The following is a 22,382-nucleotide window of genomic DNA, read 5'->3' as shown; positions in this document are numbered from 1 at the left end:
AAGAAAAGCAAAGCTAGATCCATTTGTTGCAGACAGTCCATCACTACTGCGCCATCAGTAATCTTTTAGACACCAATTGTAATTTGAATGAAATAGAACACATAATTTGAAACAGAAATTATTGTAATCACATTTTCAGAATTTGATTGCCATTCAAGCAATTTAAGTTCAGTGATAAGCTATGAAAATGTTTAACTAGTTGGAATTTATATAGCAAAATTAAGAACATGGAAAAGAAAACCCACAAAAAGATATACTTGGATGAAAAGCAACTTGTTGATCTTAGTGGGAACCCACTGTAAAAAACAACGTTATTCCTCAAATCAGACCAAAAAATGTAGTCAAGGTAAAATTCTTACCTTTGTAAATGACAAAGCTTTTTCAGCGCTCCAAACAGTTTTAATTCCAACTGTGTTGATGCTTGTCTTCACAGCAGACTACGTAGCTCATCATATTTGTAGACCACCGTTTTGTGTTATTTGGACCCGGATTGAGCAGTGACAAAGAGAGAGGAGAGAGAGAGAGCTAGGGGAAAAAGAGAGAGAAATAGAGAGGGAGAGATAGATAGGGATGGAGAGGGAGAGAGAGGAGGCAAATTTAGAAAGAGAGAGAGAGAAAGGGGTTATATCTTTGGTGGGTTGGAGGTTTGTGGACCTCTGGTTGGAGCATCTGTCCGTTAGGCACCAGTGTGTCTGGTAGTCTGAGAAGCCACACTCTGGGACATCTCTGGAAATATGAACCATACCAACCCCCTCCTCATTCTCTCTGTGTCTCTCCAGACGTACTACTCCTCCCTACCATCCTCCCTCTCTTTTCTCCCCTCCTATCTTGGTCTTGAGGATGTCTGACATTGAAACACACTGCATCCTGTTTATGTGGTATAGCAATGCCAATATACAGCATTTAGGATTATTTCCACACACATACACACACCAACCTCTGAACTTTATGGAGGTTTCAGAAAGTGATTCAGAAAAAAAGTCATCAATTGCATTCTTGTGTTGTGATGTTAACATGTACATTTAAAATGCTATATATATATATATATATATATATACATATATATATATATATATATATATATATATATATATATATATATATATAATTTGTTTTACATAATAAAGCCTGCTTGAACTAAATTGTGTAATTTGTACTTGGACATTTTAGGAAGGGAGGGAAGGGAGCGAGAGGAAGGTAGGGAGCGAGGGAAGGAAGGATGTGTGTAGTTTGGTCCTACCTGCCATTAGGCAGAAATCGTATTACTTCAAATGTGCAACTGACCCTAATATAATCAATGGCAACACTGAGGTCGTCCATTTCAACACCAGGGCAGGGCATCAGATAACTTAATCAGCCCCAGTGAAAAGACATGACGTTTGAGTGTTTTGTTATGACCGCCGTTGTTGTGACAGCAGCATGAATTCCAGTGTTAATCAAAAGGACACAATTGTTCCCTTAGAATCCCATCATCCATCGAAACACAAAACTTAAACCACAAATTGTTGGCTATCGAACTGTCTGAAAGATGGACTTGGCTGAATGTGTGTGGGGGTAACGTTGCAAAATACAGTGTCTGGTTTTAATAACACAACACCTGGGACCAAAAGAGGAGGGTGGGGGGGGGGGATGGGGAACCAATCTAACTTAATCCAAGGCTCGGGTGTACTCATAATGTCACATCCTGTCAGTCAATCACTCATCACTCAGCGGTCTCTGAGCAACACAAGCAAAGACAGCAGAACAACAGGTAGAGGAACACCCCTCTCTCCATTGAGTCACAAGTCCTCTCACTGTACTGGCCATGTTGATTCAGAAGGGGGGGGGGGGGGTCTATTGTAGATCTCAATTCATAGGTATCTGAATATATCCCGTGAAACACACGTGCGCATTTTGTGGAGCCACAGTGGCTTGCACAAAACTTCTGTGAATGTGTGTGTCCCTCACCCCTCTCCCTCTCACTTTGAAAGACAGTGCAGTACCAGTTCCCCGTCGTAAATGTGGGCTGTTCTTGTTTTAACACATGTTCCGGCAGGCTCATCATTTCCCCAGTGAGCTCATGAGTCCAAATGTGCTCTCATCCAATCAGCCATGAGAGACGAGGCCTGCCATCGTGCTGCTGCTCCACGATCCCGCTGAACTAGGATGACTGGCGTCAGAGTTAGAAGAAGGTAGAGAGAGAGAAAGAGTGCTGTCAGAGATGGAGGGCGGCCAAGAGGGAAGGAGAGAAGCGGACACAGAGGACAGGTATAGAAAGGATGAGAACACGAGAGACAGAGGGTTAGGTGGGAAGGACCTGACAGACATGCATGACTTGACAGCGGGTAAGAGGGAGAGAATGAGCTGGTAGCCGCTCGTCCATCCGTCTAACAGGGCTCCTGACTGAAGTCGAATCCTGAATAACTAAATGTCACTGACACCCGGTCAAAAGAAGGAACACACAGGTCAGTAAAGTGGCATGTGCTAACCTCCACTTATATCTACAACCCCTGTAAAGCCAAGGTCTGATCAATAATACATGGTTAATAAGAGCAAGTTCCCTGTTCCCTCAGTCTAAAGAATCCCTTGCAAAAAGGTTAATGGCACTATAAAGAGTACAACACTGGTGTTGAACCCATGACCTATCCTTTCTAAGGCCATCACTTGTTACTTAACTGACGTTATCACGTATAACGTGTTAGAAGGTGGACATAACGACAGTGACAGGGCACTATTCTGGGGATGGAGGATAGGGAGCGTATCCAACCTCAAGAGGGAGGCAGATCTCCTTTTAGATGCATGCTGTGATGGGTGTTCTGGGTTTGTCCTGACGTCGTCAGTAGGGGCAATCCCATGATTGCTTGGCCAGAGGACGCTGCATGATCAAATTTTTCTGAAACGGTTCCTGACATTGCACCTTCCCTGGGGTAATCTAGTCATGTGGACAGGTCTGTGGTAATGGGTCGGTCCTTCACAGCTAATCTGGCACACGGGTTTGCCAGATAAAACGCAGTAAGGCCCCTTGTCAGAGCGCTGAAAGAATTGAACAGCAAAGGCACCCAATCACAAGACAGAGACAATGTTAAATCCTCATGTTTTATTTTGAAAAGAGTCACATTGACAAGTTATATCTTCATACAGCAGTCTCCAACAGACAAAGTTCAAAAGTAGCTTGCAGAAATGACTCCTCGTATATATTAAAAGGAAAGCGTCGACTTTTACGTCAAATAAAAACCAAAGATACGGAGCAAAAGGATGTTCAGCGACACGGCGTGCACAGTGGACCATCGGAAAGACAAGGTATCACTCGAAGGCGGATCGAGATCACTCGGGCAGTCTTTCGTCTTCAGTTCACTGCGGGACACTGTCCAGGTAGTAGGCAGCTTGAGGATACACAGCGTTAGCTCTCACAGGTTGTGTTTGGAACAATAATAATATAAAAGTGAATGATTCCGTGTTTGAGGTATTTGAAAAACTAAAGACCGACACCATGAGCGAGCAAAATATGAAAAGGATGGACCCAATTCTGTTTTCCCTCAGTAAACTCCCCAACTTCCAGGCAACCCAAGACAAATCTAAACTATTTCACAGCTTTCTTGACAATCCAGCCATATTTCGGGTTATTTAACAGCCTTGGACGGTCTTTGAGCTCACAAGCATTTAGCATTCGAAGAACTTGACATGGTAGCCAAGGTTTGTCAATTACAATACGAGTTCATGTACTGTACAAGGGCTGGGGCCAATCCTGTACTCATTCCATTAGTTCAGACTGTAAATAAATGAGAGGGTTAACTCTTCTTCCAGTCTTCAAAGTCAAGTTACAGCATTGTCACTATCCTGAGATGACACTGCTGTACACAGTCGGATCTGTATCTCCCTATTCTGTAACATTTATAGAACAGATTTGAACACAAGCACTACCCTAACAGACTGTGGAGCTATGGGGGAGCCCCGCTGCGACATGCAGACAGCATTCTCAGTCACATTTCATAGAAAAGATAACAGAAAAAGAAAGCGATGAAAAGCTCTAAAGTGCAAACACAAATACATAGAAACGGTCCCGAATGTATTCATGGGGAGTGTGGATAAAATACGATTTTGATCTAATCTGATTCTACCTTGTGACCGGCTGGTGTGGGGCGGTAGGCCTGTCATACGTGTTAGTAACAGCACGTCAAGGCTTGACACCCAACCCTCACCTCTTCATTCAACCTGTAGCTTAAACTAAGGATGGTATGAAGCTCAAAGGAGCAAGATACAAAACCTACAGTATGGAAAAGATGAGTTTTAGTACATTGTTACTGTACACCAGCGCGCGCGCACACATATACGTATTTATATATATATATAAAATATGTATATGTGTGCGCGCATTGTGTATATATATATATATATATATATATATATATATATATATATATAAATATATATATATATATATATATATATATATATAAATATATATGAGAGAGAGAGTAGTTTCTGATTGTGACAGATTGTCTATACATTCTCATTCAATCATAAAAATCATATAGATTCAAGGCTATCGGTTTCCATATGAAATCTGCATTTTAGTATCTAAGCAGTCAACTTAGCAATAATAATAATAATAACATTGACAGCAATACACTTTCAAATAGGTTTCAGGAATACAACACAAAACAATCATCATACAAAGGAATAGGAGGAGAACGAGGCTTAATTAGATCGTTGATACAGTCCATACAGGCTTGGAGATCGCACATCATCATGGCAGTGAACAAAAAATTATTCATATACGTATATCAAAAATTCCCTAAATGCCCTGCATTTGGAATATTCAAAATACATATCGGAACTCTTTTAAAAGGAAATCTGGAAAAAGGTAAGGATGTTCAATATTGCTCCACTGAAAATCCATGTTGGGCTTTGATGGTTATGAATCTCACAGATGCTACAGTGGCAAACCCCAAAGCATACAAAATGTGGAACTAAACTTTTTTTTGTGATATTCTAATTGTAGATACACAGATCCATGTATGCGCGTTACAAATATACTAATTCACTTCAGACGGCAGGGTTCCTTCAGCAGAAACGGAATGTTGTCCATTGCTCCCTTCTATCTCTACTTTGGGTTCCTTCAAAGCCATATAAAACTGTGCTGAACAAGGACAATGTGGCAGAACAACAATGTTACAGTTTACATCTCACCAGCACGAGGGGAGATCAGAGAGGCTCCGCCCCTCTCACTGGGAGACTGCTCCCCGAGGTGGGCCCTCGTCCACACCCCTTCACACACAGGGCACCACCGGGTGGGCGGGGCGCCAGCGGGTGGGCGGGGAACCACCGGGTGGGCGGGGCAAAGCTTTATGAAGGTGAGCGAGTGTGAAGGAGGTTCTTCCTCATGGTGCTACCCCCTGTGACCCAGGTGGCCACTTGGCCCACCACAGAAGAAGAAAAGGGTTGGCGTGTGGATACCTCAGGTTTGGGGAGGGGAAACCAGGCTAGAATGACATTTCTTAAATTGTCCACCAATGATTGAAATAAGCAACATTTTGTGTGCGTCACAACGACACAGGAGCAGAGCTCCTCTACGTGAGCTTTAAAACAGTTCTAAATCTCAAAACTACTTTGAATCATTTGTAACAATTGTTATTTAAAATATTGTCAGCAAAGAGTTAAAATACATACAACACCTGGTCATGTTTGTCAAATGGCAAAAATAGGCAATGCTATAAGACGTTCTAAAAAACGTGTTTATATGTACAGTAATTAACTGCACACCCATACATAAAACCAAACATAAAATGGCATGCTATAGATGTATACGTAAGGTAAGGACAATAAGTATGTGGCTATGTGCATTACAAAACTTGGCCGAAATCTAATGACTAAGGAATATTTTACCCAGTAAAGTTATGGGCACATTGGCAATATCATGCCAATCATAAAATAATCCCACCCCCCCCCAATATGAATTCCTTGGGCCTAAACTAGATGTGACGGTGCATTTCAAAGGTGCAGGCAGCAGATGTTAACAAATGCCTCTTCTAGAACGCGATCGTTTCACTCCATGGTAGGATGCCTCCTCAGCTCCACTGTCCTTCATTTCTACAAAAACCAGGAAGACATCAAAGTCACAACCGCGATGGAGAGAGAAAACGAATACTTTAGGGCGACAAATCTATAAGATGGAATAAAAAAATTACAAAAACAAATTCCGAGATGTTCATTTCAAATGTTTTGGCTTCTCCACTCATGAGCAGTTGAGACATAGTGAGTACTGTTTGGAGGGAGTGTGTGAGAGTGAGAACGTGGGCTGGTTACTAGTGTCTCACATGCAGTGTACAGTCAGGCAGGAGGAAGGTTGTGTTAGCTGAAAGGAGCTGTTGTTGAGAGAAAAGTCTGGGACCTCGGTGATCACCAAACCATGAAAACGACAACAATGCACCACGAGGTACACAGTATGATAAACAATGTCTTCCCTTTAAAGCCATACACCACTGGTTCAATATGACAACACCGCCAACTGAAGTTAACCTCACATTCACCCGCCACTTTGAACATTTTATTTTTGGTCCATACCAGTATATCATTTTTTTTTTTTTTCATCCTTTTTTTTTGTTTGTTGAAAAATAAGCTCTGCATATCTGACTGAAAAAATAGAGTTTGGGAGCAGACGGTTTGTGTGAAGAGAATAGGATGTGCTCTAAAGAGCGCTTGAACGCCCAGCGGGAAGATAACATGCTCAGAATACGAGGAAAAACCATACTTGTCATGTGATGACATCTTACAAGTTACATTTTTTGTTACTGAACCCTGAGCTAAAGAAAAAAAATATATATATGTATTTGTGTATAATATATAACAGGCTCATTTTGAATCAACCAGTTCCTTTGTGGTCTCTCGCCCTATCGCACCTCAAATCTGAGAAGTTTGAATCCTTGCCGAGGATTGGTCATAAAATTGTCACTGGTGCTCTGAAGGCCCTTAAGTTCCCCAACCACTGCTGCTCGGGTTTCATAAAAAAAGGCAGCTACCATTAGAAAGAATAAGAAGGATAACAAACAAACAATCACTGAGTTCACAAAAAAAAAAAGTTTACTTCACTAACTAGGGCCTTTTTGTTGTTGTTGCTTCCCTCGTTTGTATATATCTGAAACAAACATGCACCGTCAGGACCAGTCTAAGAAAAAAAACCCTGGATTAGAAGGAAAGGAAAAAAGTTATCACCCTTCAAGTATTTAAGCATTGTATCTAGAGTGCCTCCCGTTTGGCTTTTTGAAATGTTCCTTTCCAAGAACAAAATCAAACTTTTACAAAATGTAAAAAAAAACAACAAAAAAAACAACAAAAACAAAGAAAAGTAACTAAATGTTTCGATCACCACGCAAAAAAATGAACAGTATAACATTTTCTAATACTGGTAGAAACAATAAGGGGTAAACTTTATACTGGTGGTTCTGACTAGGTACAACCCACAGCTCAGGCCCTTGAAACTATTTGCCACCACCACACTCTCTCCAGGAGAGGTGGCTTCTGGGTAAAACCTGTTGGCTCAGTTGTGTTTCTTCAGCTTGCTGGCGCTCGTGTGGTCGTCGTGGTGGTCGGCGGGGCTGAAGTCGGGGCAGATCCCATTGGCTAAGGGGCTTGGCCTGGCGTGGTGGCCGCAGCTGTGGAGGCTTGTATTGTCCCTGTACAGATACTCCTCGGCAAAGTCCGGGTGCAGCGCCACAAAGCTCCGGAACTTGTCTGCCACGAGGGGGCGCCAAACACAAAGACAAACGTTACCGAGGGGGCATGGTCAGACCAAGCCGCCAGGACTCGTGCTCGACGTCAACAGGAACACGGCAACAAGGGCGTGTCCCCATCGAGGTGAGCTGCATTGTGGGATTGGAAGGGTGGGAGAGGGAGGGGTTTCTTACCGAAGGTGAGTTTGCCCGTGTCGTCGACGTCGATGGCGCTGAAGAGGCGTGTCACGCGGAGCTGAGCCACTCCCAGGGCCGTTCTCAGGATGCAGGCCAGCTCGCACTCCGTCAGCGCCCCGTCCTCCTCCGCCTCAAACATCTCGGATCACACACACACACACGCGCGTACACCGTCACTGTCTGACCTCGAGGATAGCACTCGCATGGACGACCCCCACCTTCTATGACACACTGGGTGTAATATTACCCATCCTGCAAAGCCCATCTCTATGAACACATTTGAGATGTGCTTCTAATCGGCCCCGCAGAGAGTAGGACCCGAAGGGCTGTTTCAGGACAGTCAGAGGACAGAAGTTGCCATTTCAAAATAGAAAATGTCACATTATATTACAAGATATATCTTTTTTAAGTCATCCCAGCCCCCGCACCCACTTGGTGAGGATACACCCTCGAGCAGAACATACCTTGAAGGCCAATTTCATCGTTTCCAGAGTTCTTGCCGGTCTGCACACGACCGATAAGGCGATGACATATTCTCTGATGTCCATGGAGTTATCGTCATGCTGGAGATTGGATTAGAAAAGCATTCTGAACACAACGAGACGGGAACTCCAATCACCTCCAAACAAAGCAGTGTAAGACAACGAGCCCGCTAACAAGCGAGTCCTCACGTGACCTAAAAACCACTGACATTAACACTGCGCTGCGCTTCCCATAGTCTCCCAGCCTCCAGGCCACATTTTGATGTCTTTTAATATGTCAGACAACGAAGCCCTTCCACGGTCTGAATTAACAGCATTAAGATAACACTGCCCGCGCCACGTCTTTCAGCCAACTAAAAGTCACCCGTTGAAGACTGCCTCTTCGCACACGATGGCTGCCAACAGAAAGTGTCCAACGGAAAAACGAGAGGCGCTTCGAGCAGAGTGGCATGCAAGTCCAACTGCTGCAAACCAGGCGTGACATTGGTTTTCGTTGCCCCAGATCGATCCAAACGCCTCCCCCCCCCCCCCCCAGCCCGCCGGGCGTCCTCACCTCGTCGAAGAGGGCGAACATGTCCCTCAGCATGTCGGACACGGGGACGTCCAGGTACTGGGAGAAGCCCTCCAGCCCCAGCTTCTCTCCGTCCAACTTCCGGGCCCGGTTCCCGTGCTCCTGCAGGACCTTCTCCACGTTCCGGGGCTTGAGCCTGACGGCGCACCACACAGCTGGTCAAGACTAGCAGCTCACAACCCCCCCCCCCCCCCTCTCTCCGGCCCCTCCTTTGGGGTTCCTACTAATCACACTGCTGGACGAGACGGGGGCCCAAGATCTTTTCTAATCCATTCCAGACCGCACACAGCTCTGCCGCTGAGGGAGCGTATTTAGCTAAGCTGCTGAATCCTTCTGGACGGTCACAAACTCTCCCTGGCGTCTTGTGCAGATGGCATACATTCCGCCGCATCGCATGACACGGCCGGAGCGCGAGTGACAGATGTCCGTGTTATCTAGATCGGGACCTGCCCAGGCGGAGCGACACTCACCCCAATCTCCTGACCAGCTTGGCGAACTCCAGCAGGCACGTGTCCACGGGCAGCCTGAGCTGGCCCTCTGCCATGGCCAGCTGGCAGTCCTCAAACGAGTAGTCCGTGATGGGCACTGCCAGGGCCCTGCAACGACAGGAGACAGACACTGAACCAGGTGGCACTGAGGAGGGGTGCGATGTAGACCCTGGAGCCTCACGTCCGCGCGAGGGCGGGGGGGGGGGGGGGGGGGGGGGGGGTGAGAGAGCGAAAGAAAGTCAGGCGTGGAGATAAGGAGAGATATAGAGACCAAAAGCTAGCTAGCGAGCGAAAGAGAGAGATACACCACACACAGAAATATATATATATACACACACACACACACACATCATGCATTGTACTGTATATAAACACGAGAGTTGAGGAGGACCTACTGGGCCATGAGCCGTCTGACGTTGTTAGCAAACAGAGCTGGGTTCCTCTTCTCCTCCTCAGAAGGGGTGTAGATGGGGAGGAACTGGACGGAGAGGAAGACCACAAGTAAACAAGCACACACAGGAAGAGCATGACCCACTTTACAGGAAAGGCTCTGGACAGGACTTTATGATGTGTTTGTTTTGAGCTCGGCCCATCGGGAAGTCATTTTGACACTGTGACGGAATATTAGCTAAAAGAAGGGACGGGCTAAAACATGATCATCATCATCATTATCATAATCATCCCACTTACCTCAATCTCAAACTCGTTGTGCAACTGGCACAGTGTTAGCCACAGGATTTTAAACCTAGATAAAGGAAAATGTGAGGTGAAACAATGATGACCAGGCAAGACGAGGGAATGTGAAACAGGGCCAAGAAAGTGTACGCAACCAGTCTGTGTCTGAGCTTCAGTCAACCAGTGTGTGTCTGAGCTTTAGTCAACCAGTGTGTGTCTGAACTTCAGTCAACCAGTGTGTGTCTGAGCTTTAGTCAACCAGTCTGTGTCTGAGCTTTAGTCAACCAGTGTGTGTCTGAGCTTCAGTCAACCAGTGTGTGTCTGAGCTTCAGTCAACCAGTGTGTGTCAGAGCTTCAGTCAACCACCGCTCTGCGTCTAACCTTCATCCAACCCGCATTCTCACTACTTAGAATATTGTTTTGATTGATTTTATGTAAAGCACTTTGAGCTGCAATTCTTGTACCAAATGTGCTATATAAATAAAGAATTATTATTCCCTGGTACACAGAACTAGACACAAGCCTTCAGGCCTCCAGGAAGACAGGACTAGACTGATCAGGGCTCTGTGGCTTCTCCCTAGGTTTCTGATGGTGGAGCTTCCCAGTGTGTGCTTAGGTAGTCTGGGCTTGCTGTTTGATCAGTGCTGAGTTTCACTGAGCTTGCTTGGTTATTCTTATTTTCCTGCTGGATTAGATGATCAGTGTGTTTTTTTTTCTCCGTGCGAGGATACTCACGCTCCGGGTCCCTGCCAAGTCCACGTGATGCTGTCCTGAGGAGAGGAGAGAGGAGGAAATGAGAGGAGTGGAGAGAGGAGGAGCGGAGAGTAATTGAGAGGAGTGGAGAAAGGAGGAGAGTAATTGAGAGGAGTGGAGAGAGAGGAGAGGATGAGCACAGGGAGCTTTAAGAACTTTCAACAAAACAGGTCAAACCTACACCACAGACATAACGAACCAGACAGCCCATGGCTGCTTCAATGAGAACCCACTTTCACTGACATAATGTGGGCCTCTACCTCCCCCCCCCCCCCATTAGTAAAAGTCTGGCCTGATTGGGGTTCCTACAGTGTGTCACATCCATGTACCGAGTCTGACAAAAAGAGATGGTTTCCTGCCATACCAGCTCAGACCAGACTAGACTAGTCACACCAGACTAGTGTAACTGCAGCAGATATCAGAGACATGAAGCAGGAAGACAGTCATTGTTCTAGTCAACAACGTGCCTGGCTGTCGTCGCTAATGCTAACAAGACCTGCTTCCATGCTAGCCTGTTATTTCTCCTTTATTCCTGCAGAAGGTAGACACTGAGGCCTAATGTCTCACATACAGGGAGGGAATAAAAATGAAGAAAATGAAGAAAAAAAAAAGCGTGTTTAGCAACAGTAGCTCAACAACGCCCAAAACACAGGAACACACAAAACTCCACAAACAAACACTCCTCTGTTGAAACAGTCTCTCGTCAGTGTCCAACAATAGCCGGATCACACTCGGGAGCCTAATTGCCCGCTCTGGATTGAACAGAAACCGAAATGTATTCAGCTGGAGTCAGTTGTCCCATTAAAGAGGGCCCCAGAGGCACGGCTCCACTGCCAACAGACATCCCACTAGCAGACAGGAAGCATCCGAGAACACTTGCATGCTGATGCCCAGACACCCCAGTGAGACCACGACCAATCAATGTTTCCTAAGAAATCCTCCCCTCAAAAAACAGCCAGAGATGCCCGGCCCCCCACTGTGGGATGCGGGCGGGCTGGGTGTGTCTGTGGGGGGGGGGGGGTCCAGGCAAACAGTAGGGGTGCTTGAGGAAAAATAAAACCGCCAGTACAAGATGTCCTAAATATGACAAAACAGCCACCAACTACAAAACTTGTACGAGCGAGCTCTCCAGTCTGTATGGTGAGGGTAGGGAGGGTGTTTGTTTTGACAACTTCAACATGCCACAAGATGCCTTTCATATGTAGACACTGCTTTCATTTAGCAAGTCAAGGGCACCTCGTGTATATGAACATGGGACCTTATCCAGAAGGCCAGAACAATGGAGGACAGTGATTGGAGGAGGTGTGGTATTTCGGGGTAAGTGGTTGGTTTCTCACCATTGGGTTTGGGTAGCGAATCACCACAGGCTGCACTGGCACAGCAGGAATGAAGGCTCCTGCAGAGCAGGAAGAAGGAACAGCCGGCACCAAATTAAATACATACTAAAACAGATTACATTATTATTAGTAGTACTATTATAGCTTGTAGAGACTTGACGAGTACATGTTTACAGATTCCCAGACACAGAACAGGCATACTGTGAGACCATTGAGAGAGGAAGAAAAATATATTAATGGAAAAGATTAAGTATTATTATTTAAAGAGCAGTCGGAACGATCTGCAGCCGTTCAGAGTGACTGGAGTCGGTGTGACATAAGAGAAGCACGACAATTCTCAAACCCAGCCGGCAGTTTTGAAATGCCGAGGTCTCCTTGTCATGGTGACTAATAATGAACAACAAGCATCATGAGGGCATGTGGAGAGGAACAGGGAAGGGGGAATGTGTGTATTCACGCATGAGTGTGCGCACACCCGTGGAAATAAACCATACCTGGCTTGAATGTGATTAAGCAGGATCTGTTGGTGCATGTTCCCTCTGGGAAAATCATGATCTGTAAAATGCAACAAAAAAAAAACTAATCAGACACATATTGCATGTTGGTGTTAAACCAGCACATGAACGTCATCACACACGAAGAAGAGCAACCCTCGTCTACTGCGTTACTATGGTAACAGTCCCCCCCCCCCCCCCCCCCCTCCGAATGATGGTCTGTCTCTACCAATCACTCCGCCCCCTCCTGACACACAACACTTCTGACCAACACTGGTTCCTCTCTATCTCTCTCCCTCTCCCCCTCCCCCTCCTCTCTCTCTCCCTCTCTCCTCAGTCTGGACCTTCTGGCCTCGACTACCTTCCGAAAGGTTCTCTTCCAGCCTCACGCTTGCTACAGTACTACAACTGCCAGTGTGTGTGTGTGTTCTCCCTGTGTGCTGGCCGGCCACTTACCAGCCCCTCCAGTAACCATGTTCGTCTCCACCCAGCAGGATGGAGAGGAACATTTACTCAATTGGGGAGGTGGTGTGATACTTGTTTGTGAGTGCTGGCCGTGCGTGTGTGTGTGTGTATTGTAATTGCTCTCGGGTGTGCTGTGCAATACTTGTTTGGAGTGCTCGGCATGTGTATACTTGTTTTGGGGTGTGCTGTGTGATATGGGTGCTCTGTGCGGGTATGACGCATGTACACGCATTGATGTGTGTTTTTGTTATGTGTGTGTGTGTGTGTGTGTGTGTGTGTGTGTGAGAGAGCTCCTGGTACCTGAGGCCACTCCCCCCCGGAGTGTGCCCTGCGCTTGATCTCCTCCACCGTCTTCTTCCTGGAGTCCTGGTCGGAGCGCGACACGAACACAGGCCTGATGTACTTAATCAACGCTGGGTGGGAGGAAGGGGGGGGGGGGGGGGGGAACACAGACAGACAATAAACTCTCTGAGTGCAAAGACGAGTTGGAAAGTTTCCATGTGAGCATGATGCTTGCGCATCGTAAACAGAGGATCGTTCGCAGACGCTTCCTGCCGCGGCGAACGAATGTCGCTCGCGCTACTTTCACTTCCTGGAGAGGTGGTTCAGGGGTCACATTTCTAAAAGCTGTGCATTGGCGGGGACGAGGTCGAAGCCGTACTGTTGGGAGAGTACATGAGAATAGGGGAGGAGAGACACGATATGCAGACTGGGCAGACGGAGGAGAAAAAGGGGGAGGGAGGGTGAGACGAGGGTAGGGAGTGGGGAGGAGGGGTGGAGTGCGGAGAGAAAGGGGCGAGGAGGAGGAGGAGGAAGGAGTCTGTGCGCTGCTATTACAGGAAGGATTAGTGACGGAGAGAGTCTCCGCGTCAGCCAGGCTGATCAGGGATTTAAGATTTTGTCTGGAGTTCCCTGCTCTGGCTGGCTGGCTGGCTGGCAGTTTGAGGGGGAAGTCTAAAGAGTCTCACACCTTGGCCTTTCAAGCCCTGCAGCTAAGGACTCAGACAAGACAGTTCGACCAGGCTGTCCTCCCTACATCCAGTCACCACCAGGCTGTCCTCCCTACATCCAGTCACCACCAGGCTGTCCTCCCTACATCCAGTCACCACCAGGCTGCCCTCCCTACATCCTCTCACCACCAGGCTGCCCTCCCTACATCCTCTCACTACCAGGCTGCCCTCCCTACATCCTCTCACTACCAGCTGCCCTCCCTACATCCTCTCACTACCAGGCTGCCCTCCCTACATCCTCTCACCACCAGGCTGTCCTCCCTACATCCAGTCACCACCAGGCTGCCCTCCCTACATCCTCTCACCACCAGGCTGTCCTCCCTACATCCTCTCACTACCAGGCTGCCCTCCCTACATCCTCTCACCACCAGGCTGCCCTCCCTACATCCAGTCACCACCAGGCTGCCCTCCCTACATCCTCTCACCACCAGGCTGCCCTCCCTACATCCAGTCACTACCAGGCTGCCCTCCCTACATCCTCTCACCACCAGGCTGCCCTCCCTACATCCAGTCACTACCAGGCTGCCCTCCCTACATCCTCTCACCACCAGGCTGCCCTCCCTACATCCAGTCACTACCAGGCTGCCCTCCCTACATCCTCTCACCACCAGGCTGCCCTCCAGGGCCAGGTATGAGAGCTTACATGGAGGATACTAGTCACAGGCTGGAGGGGTGACCAGCCTGAGGTTGGAGGCCTGGCCCCGAGCTGAAGGCTGGATCCGTCCCCCTTGCGTGTCTGAGGGTATCAGGGCGTGCGAGGGTTCAGCCGCACCCCCCGAGAGGACAGCACTAACAGGATTACGGCCTGCGGCCGTGATGTACGACGACTGATGTCATCCATCAATCTCTCCCCCCTGAATTAGAGCTTGATTTATCTAGCCCGGCCCGGGAGTTCCAGGGAGGTGGGGCTCGCTCTCACGGGTGAGTGTGTGTGTGTGTGTGTGTGGGGGCGGGGGGGTTGGTGATGCAATTAGAGACAGGCTTGCTGACAAGCATTGATTTACAATCCCTCAGCCACGTCTGAAGCCTACACTGCTTGCGGTTGCGGCCCAGCTGAGACGCCTGGCCATCACAGACCTCTCTCACAGCTGGACAAACCTCTCGCACAACACGGCAGACCCATCTCACAGCAGGCCAGGCTGAGAACAGACAGGAAACAGACAGGAAACAGACAGCAAACAGACAGCAAACAGACAGGAAACAGACAGGAAACAGTACGAGCAGGACTGACAGCAGGTCCTGTATGCAGACAGGTACATGCATGAATACATAGGCTGCATATCAAATGCATGTCGTCCGATGGGGCACATAGTGATTCTCCCTAACGGCTACAGCATACCGTGTCCGCCCCACAGACCACACTACTCAGTGGTGAGAAAGGCTAACTCTCTCTCTCAGCAGCCCCGCAAGGAAACATCGACTTAAGGTAGCTAATCTTTATATACTAGCTAATCTTTATACACTACGAGCAGCTGGCAGCGATCCTCGTCTCTCTCTCTCTCTCTCTCTCTCTCTCTCTCTCTCTCTCTCTCTCTCTCTCTCTCTCTCTCTCTCTCTCTCTCTCTCTCTCTCTCTCTCTCTCTCTCTCTCTCTCTCTCTCTCTCTCTCTCTCTCTCTCTCTCTCTCTCTCTCTCTCTCTCTCTCTCTCTCTCTCTCTCTCTCTCTCTCTCTCTCTCTCTCTCTCTCTCTCTCTCTCTCTCTCTCTCTCTCTCTCTCTCTCTCTCTCTCTCTCTCTCTCTCTCTGTCTCTCTCTGTCTCTCTCTCTGTCTCTCTCTCCCATCTCTGAAGCAGCCGAGCAGGCGGGGGGGCTGGTACGACCCTCTCGGGACCCGTTCGGGGACGTGGATGGAGCCCTGGAGGCGGGTGCTTCCTCCTCTGCTGGCGCTGACCTCGTGAAAACGAGCCAGTGATTCATGCTCTGCGGTTTGGGGCCGAGGCGGCGACGACAAACCGGCAACGGGAGGCAGCCAGTGAGGCGCTCCGGTCAAATGAACGAGAGGAGGTTGGATCAAGCAAAACAAAGTGGCGCGGTGAGAGAAATAAGAAAGGAGAACAAAGAGAGAGGGGGGGGGGGGGGGGGGGGGTGCAGAGGAGTAAGAATATTAACGCCCCCCCCCCAAACAAAACAAAAAGTGTGAGAGAGGTAAAGAGGAGGACAGTCAAAGAGATAGGGATAGTGTGGAGGTTGTGTGCGTGCGTCACTCACTGCCCCACAGAGGGATGTCCTTGCTCTCAGCCTTCATCACGATGGACGCCATGGACATGGTGACGGGAATGGCGTCAAAGTAGGAGGAGTGGGGGGCGAGGGTGAGGATGGGCGCCTCCGCCGGCAACGCCTGGCGGCCCTTCACGGACATCCAGTGGAAGCCTCCGGTAAACCACATGACCCGCATGATGGTCTTCAGAGCTACATCCACCAGTCTGCAGACAGACAGAGAGAGATAGATAGAGAGAGAGACAGAGAGAGAGAGACAGAGAGAGAGATTATTCCAATTCCTCCCTCCTTATAAATGAAAGAATCCCCACAGAGAGAAGAGCCCAGGAGCTGGAGGGGAACTCTGCTGATGATCACACCACACAGAACACAACAGAGGAGCCAGGCAAAGAAAGAGCCCCAGAGATGGATGAACTACACACACACACACACACACACAACTACTGATCTATCAGCTGGCTGGGGCTCAGCTGAAGCTAGCTAATAGGCCAGGGCTTTGTGGCTTCTAAATGAAATATTGTGATGGTGACCAGCATTGGCAGTGGATGGTTTGTTTGGATTTCACTCCCATTTATTTCCTCAGGAATGCATAACCATGTATATCTCGTGTGTGTGTGTGTGAGCAAGGCGAAACACACACGGGCACAACACACACACACACACACACACTGCAGTCCATACATCCTGAGGGCCACTCTGAAGTCCTGAACACGTTTATTAGACTCCTGGTGGTTTTGTATTCATCTTCAACACCCACACAAGCTCAGATCCAGCCTTGGTCTCTGGGGGCCAGAGGATGACTGCGCCACCTCCGCATGATCGCATCGTAATCAAACACGTCGAAAATAGACGTCTTAGTCATTCGTTAGCCTTGCAGATATCATGTCCGCAGGTCTGGCTGTTTAATAAACACATTTTTTCCACAACACCAAAAGATTGTACATGTGGCTGGAGGATACAATGTTTTTTTTTTTGCTGTTGTTGATGGGGGTTAAGGGAAGGTTGAATTCTAAATTGAGGATGTGGCTATACCACACACTAAAAGTGGCCGGTAAGCAAAGCTAAACGGATTTCTAATTCGAACAGACCGTTGGTGATTAGCGATGCAACCCATATAGGCTCTCTGACACAGGACTGCGGCGGCATTGCAAGGAGGCTTGGCGAGGTGCATTGTGGGAGCTCACCTCCTCCACAGACACTGGGGCTCCACGGCGGTCTCAGAGCGTCCCATGGAGGCCACAAAGGCGAAGGGCCACGCTAGCAGCATCATGAACGCAGCCAGGAACAGACGGACAGGGAACAGGGTCACTGTCATCAGGGCGATCTGCCGGAGGAGAGGAGGGGAGGAGAGGAGGGGGGAGGGGAGATGGGGAGGAGGGGAGGAGGGGAGGGGAGATGGGGAGGAGGGGAGGGGAGATGGGGAGGAGGGGAGGAGAGGATAGGAGAGGATAGGAGAGGATAGGAGAGGGGAGGAGAGGGGAGGAGAGGGGAGGAAAGGAGGGGAGGGGAGGGGAGGGGAGGGGAGAAGAGAGGGGAGGGGAGAAGAGAGGGGAGGAGGGGAGATGGGGAGGAGAGGGGAAGGGAGGAGAGATGGGGAGGGGAGGGGAGGGGGAAGGAGGGGAGAGGAGAGGAGGGGAGAAGAGAGGGGAGGAGAGGAGAGGGGAGGAGAATGTTAACTATTCCTATCAGTTTAAACTGAGAACTGTGAAATGTATGTTACTATTGTGTCCTTGGCCTGCTTTCATTTTGGCCTGCTTTGATTGTTCTAGCGGATGTGAAACTCTCCTCAATCAAGCGAGACAGCCATGTGAAGCATAGTGTATCTGGGTCAAAGCAATAGTTCTTCCGGAATCCTTTTATGATCGCTGGCTTAGCTTATGCCAACATTTATCTTTCTGTCATCTTAGCTGTCGCCACTGTGGGACGCATGCTTGCTCTCTTTCAACACCCTGTACGCCACACCACACTGCAGACGAGCCACCAAAACCCTGAGAACAGAGGAATTGATGGCCATGTCTTTTTTGTTCAATCATTTGCAACTCATGGTCTATTGCCAGCAAGAAGACTGATAGGTCTGCCATAGCCCTAACATCCTAAACACATTTATTTTATTTATTTTTCAGACAAGGCCAAAGTACACCAAACCCCCTTTTCCCAAAAGATGTATTTTCCCTAAGACAAGCCTGTTTTCTGAGAGGAACAGTGGCAGCTATTGGGCCCAATCCTCAAGGTTCACAGGCGTCGACAGCATTATTAGCAGACTTCTCTCACCATCACAAAGACAAACTGAGTCACTATCCCCACAGTTGCCCCCAGAAATCCTAAAAGGCTAACGCTAAGGTCTATTCCCATCACACCATCACAAGTAACTTGATGCCATGGACTACATTATCTAGCTCTCATTATCTATCTGAGAGCATTATCTTGTCGTCACTGTATTGTTGACATTATCAATAAGATGACACCGTCTATTCATGCATGCTGCAGCCCTAAGGGAGAGGTGTGGTGTGTACACACATGTCTACACAGACTGAGAAAGAGGAGTAAGAACCGCCCCAGGACACCATGAACCCTGGGAACAGGATACTCTGTCACACCTCAGCCTGGCCAGGCACTGCACCGCTCCCAGAAGACACACAGCCCTGAGCACAGACTGACAGCCCTGAGCGCGGACTGACAGCCCTGAGCGCGGACTGACAGCCCTGAGCGCGGACTGACAGCCCTCAACGCGGACTGACAGCCCTCAACGCGGACTGACAGCCCTGAGCGCGGACTGACAGCCCTGAGCGCAGACTGACAGCCCTGAGCGCAGACTGACAGCCCTGAGCGCGGACTGACAGCCCTGAGTGCGGACTGACAGCCCTGAGCGCGGACTGACAGCCCTGAGCGCGGACTGACAGCCCTGAACGCGGACTGACAGCCCTGAGCGCGGACTGACAGCCCTGAGCACGGACTGACAGCCCTGAGCACGGACTGACAGCCCTGAGCACAGACTGACAGCCCTCAACACGGACTGACAGCCCTCAACACGGACTGACAGCCCTCAACACGGACTGACAGCCCTCAACACGGACTGACAGCCCTGAGCACAGACTGACAGCCCTGAGCACGGACTGACAGCCCTGAGCACGGACTGACAGCCCTCAACACTGACACTTCTTCCGTCACTGAATCCAAAACACTTCTAACACTGAACACGTCCATAAGAGAAGCTATCAGGCTTCTGATGCTTCCACTTAGGTACTTGTGTAGTTTTAAAGGTCATTTCAGTAGGAACTAGTATAAATGGCTGTATCATTGGAGTGGTGCCCAGTATCGGCCAAGCCACAAGAGGAAGTAGGCTACTCAGTACTCAGACAGGTAGAGTGCACCCATAGTAAAATAAACAAGACAAAGAGGAATTTTAATCTATGATTATTGATGGATATAGAATAGCTCATTTAATTGTCGTCTTCAGTCAAATGGCTGTCAGAGCAGGAGACGTTGTGCACCTGTTAAGCCAAGGCAAGACCTAAAATGCATAAAAAGTGTCCTCACTAGCAATCTGATATAATGGTTGATGCAACGTTGATAGTTGCATCTACTGAAGTTCTCAGTTTGGACCAGCGAGCTAAGTTCGTTATCGGTACTTGCCCTCACTGGTTGTCAAGCTCCCACTGATCTTGAACTGACAATGACGGCAGTACAGTATGTATGGCCTGCCGCCTCCACACATCAAATTGATGATCGAAGATATTAGGTGATGTTGGCCAGTGTGAAGGCTAGACAGGTGTATGGAAGGTATTTAAAGGTTGCTAGTTAACACTGTGGTAGGTTTGTACACGAGCCAAGGGACACAAAAGGTGTTGACCCTCATCCTATACAAGTGATAAGGCTAGCTAGGCCTTTAAATCATGTTTTCAGTCACGAATTTATGAGCTAGGTAGCTAACTTGTCAGTTAATGCTACAATTCTTGGCCAGCTAAGCTTGCAATGAAGCGCCTTTGATTGATTAGTTGCTAACTAAGCTAACAATATAAACTAACCAACGTCAGCACTACTGGCCAAACACTTTATAGGCGAGCTGTCTTTGCTAGAGTCATTATGCTATCAAACTATAACCTCTGGCTCCGTGATGCTGATGATGCTGATCTGAAATTATTCATGGCGTGTCAAGACAGTTGCTAGCTAAGTAGCTTGCCAACGCTAACGCCACCAGGCTTGCAAGATGAGCAACATGTAGCTTGCTGCTGCACTAGCCACGATTAGCAGGCAAGACAACGCATTGCTAGCCTAACGTGAGAGCCAATTATGTTGACTCTAATTGAGCATCAAATTTGGCAGCCTTCATAAGCGTCTTGGTCATCTTATCTTACCTTTGCCTTCTCCAGGGGGGTGAATCTCAAATCGTGCACAAAAGGGTTCCTAAATGGAGGAGCCTGCTCCTTCTTCCCATCTCCTTCCATAGGACACTGCCTTCTGGTTGGCAGCCTCATCCTCTGCGAAGGGAAGGATGGAATTCTATCGAAAAGCGACAGGAAAATCTGTCGGAGAAAAAACGCAGCGCTGTTTCTTGAGTGTGTCTATTTCAGATGTACGGGTTATTGTGTTCTTTTCCAAGGGGCTGTAAAGGGCTAAAGGATTAGCCAGGGATATTTGAAGTCGTTGATAGCTTTCTTAGTACGCAGTAGCCTACCTAGCCAGTAGTCCCGCTAGGGAGGGATGGAGGATTAGGGTTGCCAGGTTCACTGTACTATCCCCCTTTTGTTCTTCATGGAAATAATTTGAAAAGGATGGTAATAATTTACATCCACACTATATATATATATATATATATATATATATATATAATGTCTTACTTTTTGAATGGATGCAATGATGAAAGATGTATTGAAAGATTTATGATGTATATTTGTATTCAAATGGTCTAGTCTAGTGGATCTGAAGTTCCTTACTGTAGAACTAGGGCAGTTCAATGTACTCTAGGAACAATACAACGTTTCACACACCCTGACCTATTGTAATTTGTAAATGTATCTGCCATATTTTCCAGTCAACCATTTATTCATTGTTTCATTCATTCATAATTGCATTACTTGGTTGGACACCTGAAAAATAGACTGTCCTAATTCCCACCCAGATTAGCTCACATTGATCCAAGCCCACAGCTTTGTGTAGGATAGGAAGGAGAGGACATCACGGCTTGTGAATGGCATTAACACCTGTGCTACAGTGTCTGCTGGTGAATGAAAGCAGCAAAGTAAGGTCAAACCATCCCAGAAATCCTACTCAGATCTCCCCTTTCAATGATACAAACTAGCTCATCACTGAAACGTCATAACTCACAACTAGTTTCATTTTACTGAGATTATTTTATAGAAATGCAGAATCATCGGAATTTTGAGTCTGATCAAATTGAAGCATCATGACTGATGTCTCAATCATAAAAATAAAAAAAGTGTAAACAACATTTATTAGAACAAAAACTGATGAATAACTTAACCTAACCCAACGACTCTGAAATGCAAATACAAATTAAATAAATAAACAAATGTAAACAAGAAAATAAAGATGTGGGGGGTAGGACGAGAATTTTCTTTGCTGCCATAGCAACTGCTGACTATCAGCAGCACTTGACCTTTCGCTAGTGTAACAAGCTGCAGCACTGTGTTTTGCACACTTTAATGATCCTAGGATGTGGGCCATATGTTTACATTGATTAATGTCCTACAAGTGAAGAGTAGGCTATAAAATGCCTTTGTCCAGTAAAAAAAGAAAACATGGGTGTATTGTTAGTGAATAAATATGTAGTTTTGCTTAGGAACAGTCGGAATAAAACAGTTGTTGAATTGTATTTTTGTATCCAAGAGATCAATAACGTATTTGTGTAGGTGTGTAGATACCGGTCTTCAAACCTACACCGTCTGAGTGTGTGTGGGTGGGTGTGTGTGTGTGTGCGTGTGTGTGTGTGTGCTTGCGTGTGTGTAGGCGGTATGTGTGTGTGTGGGTGGAGGGAGTTTGCTGAGT

The 22,382-nt window shown here is 47.7% G+C and overlaps 1 protein-coding gene across 2 annotated transcripts; it reads right to left on the bottom strand.

Moving 5' to 3' along the window:
• Window positions 1-3,061: 3,061 nt before the first annotated feature.
• Window positions 3,062-21,075, bottom strand: LOC146300981 (lysophosphatidylcholine acyltransferase 1). 2 transcript variants are annotated; one of them, XM_084708545.1, is made up of 15 exons: window positions 21,052-21,075; window positions 20,732-20,899; window positions 17,561-17,700; window positions 16,368-16,582; window positions 13,452-13,564; window positions 12,687-12,747; window positions 12,193-12,251; window positions 10,838-10,872; window positions 10,118-10,172; window positions 9,823-9,905; window positions 9,410-9,535; window positions 8,922-9,075; window positions 8,351-8,449; window positions 7,884-8,025; window positions 3,062-7,710 (listed from the first exon to the last, which is right to left on the bottom strand). In XM_084708545.1, exons 2-15 carry the CDS (start codon window positions 20,849-20,851, stop codon window positions 7,517-7,519), a joined length of 1,596 nt encoding a protein of 531 aa, XP_084564671.1. In that variant the 5' UTR covers window positions 20,852-20,899; window positions 21,052-21,075; the 3' UTR covers window positions 3,062-7,516. The 2 variants fall into 2 exon arrangements, with proteins under 2 accessions (XP_084564671.1, XP_084564670.1); XM_084708544.1 differs by lacking the exon at window positions 21,052-21,075 and having other exon boundaries at window positions 20,732-21,042.
• Window positions 21,076-22,382: the final 1,307 nt, after the last annotated feature.

Source organism: Hypomesus nipponensis, chromosome 2 (genome assembly GCF_054491055.1).
Source record: "Hypomesus nipponensis isolate SF chromosome 2, ASM5449105v1, whole genome shotgun sequence".
Lineage (NCBI taxonomy): Eukaryota > Metazoa > Chordata > Actinopteri > Osmeriformes > Osmeridae > Hypomesus > Hypomesus nipponensis.
This window is presented reverse-complemented; position numbering and strand designations above follow the sequence as displayed.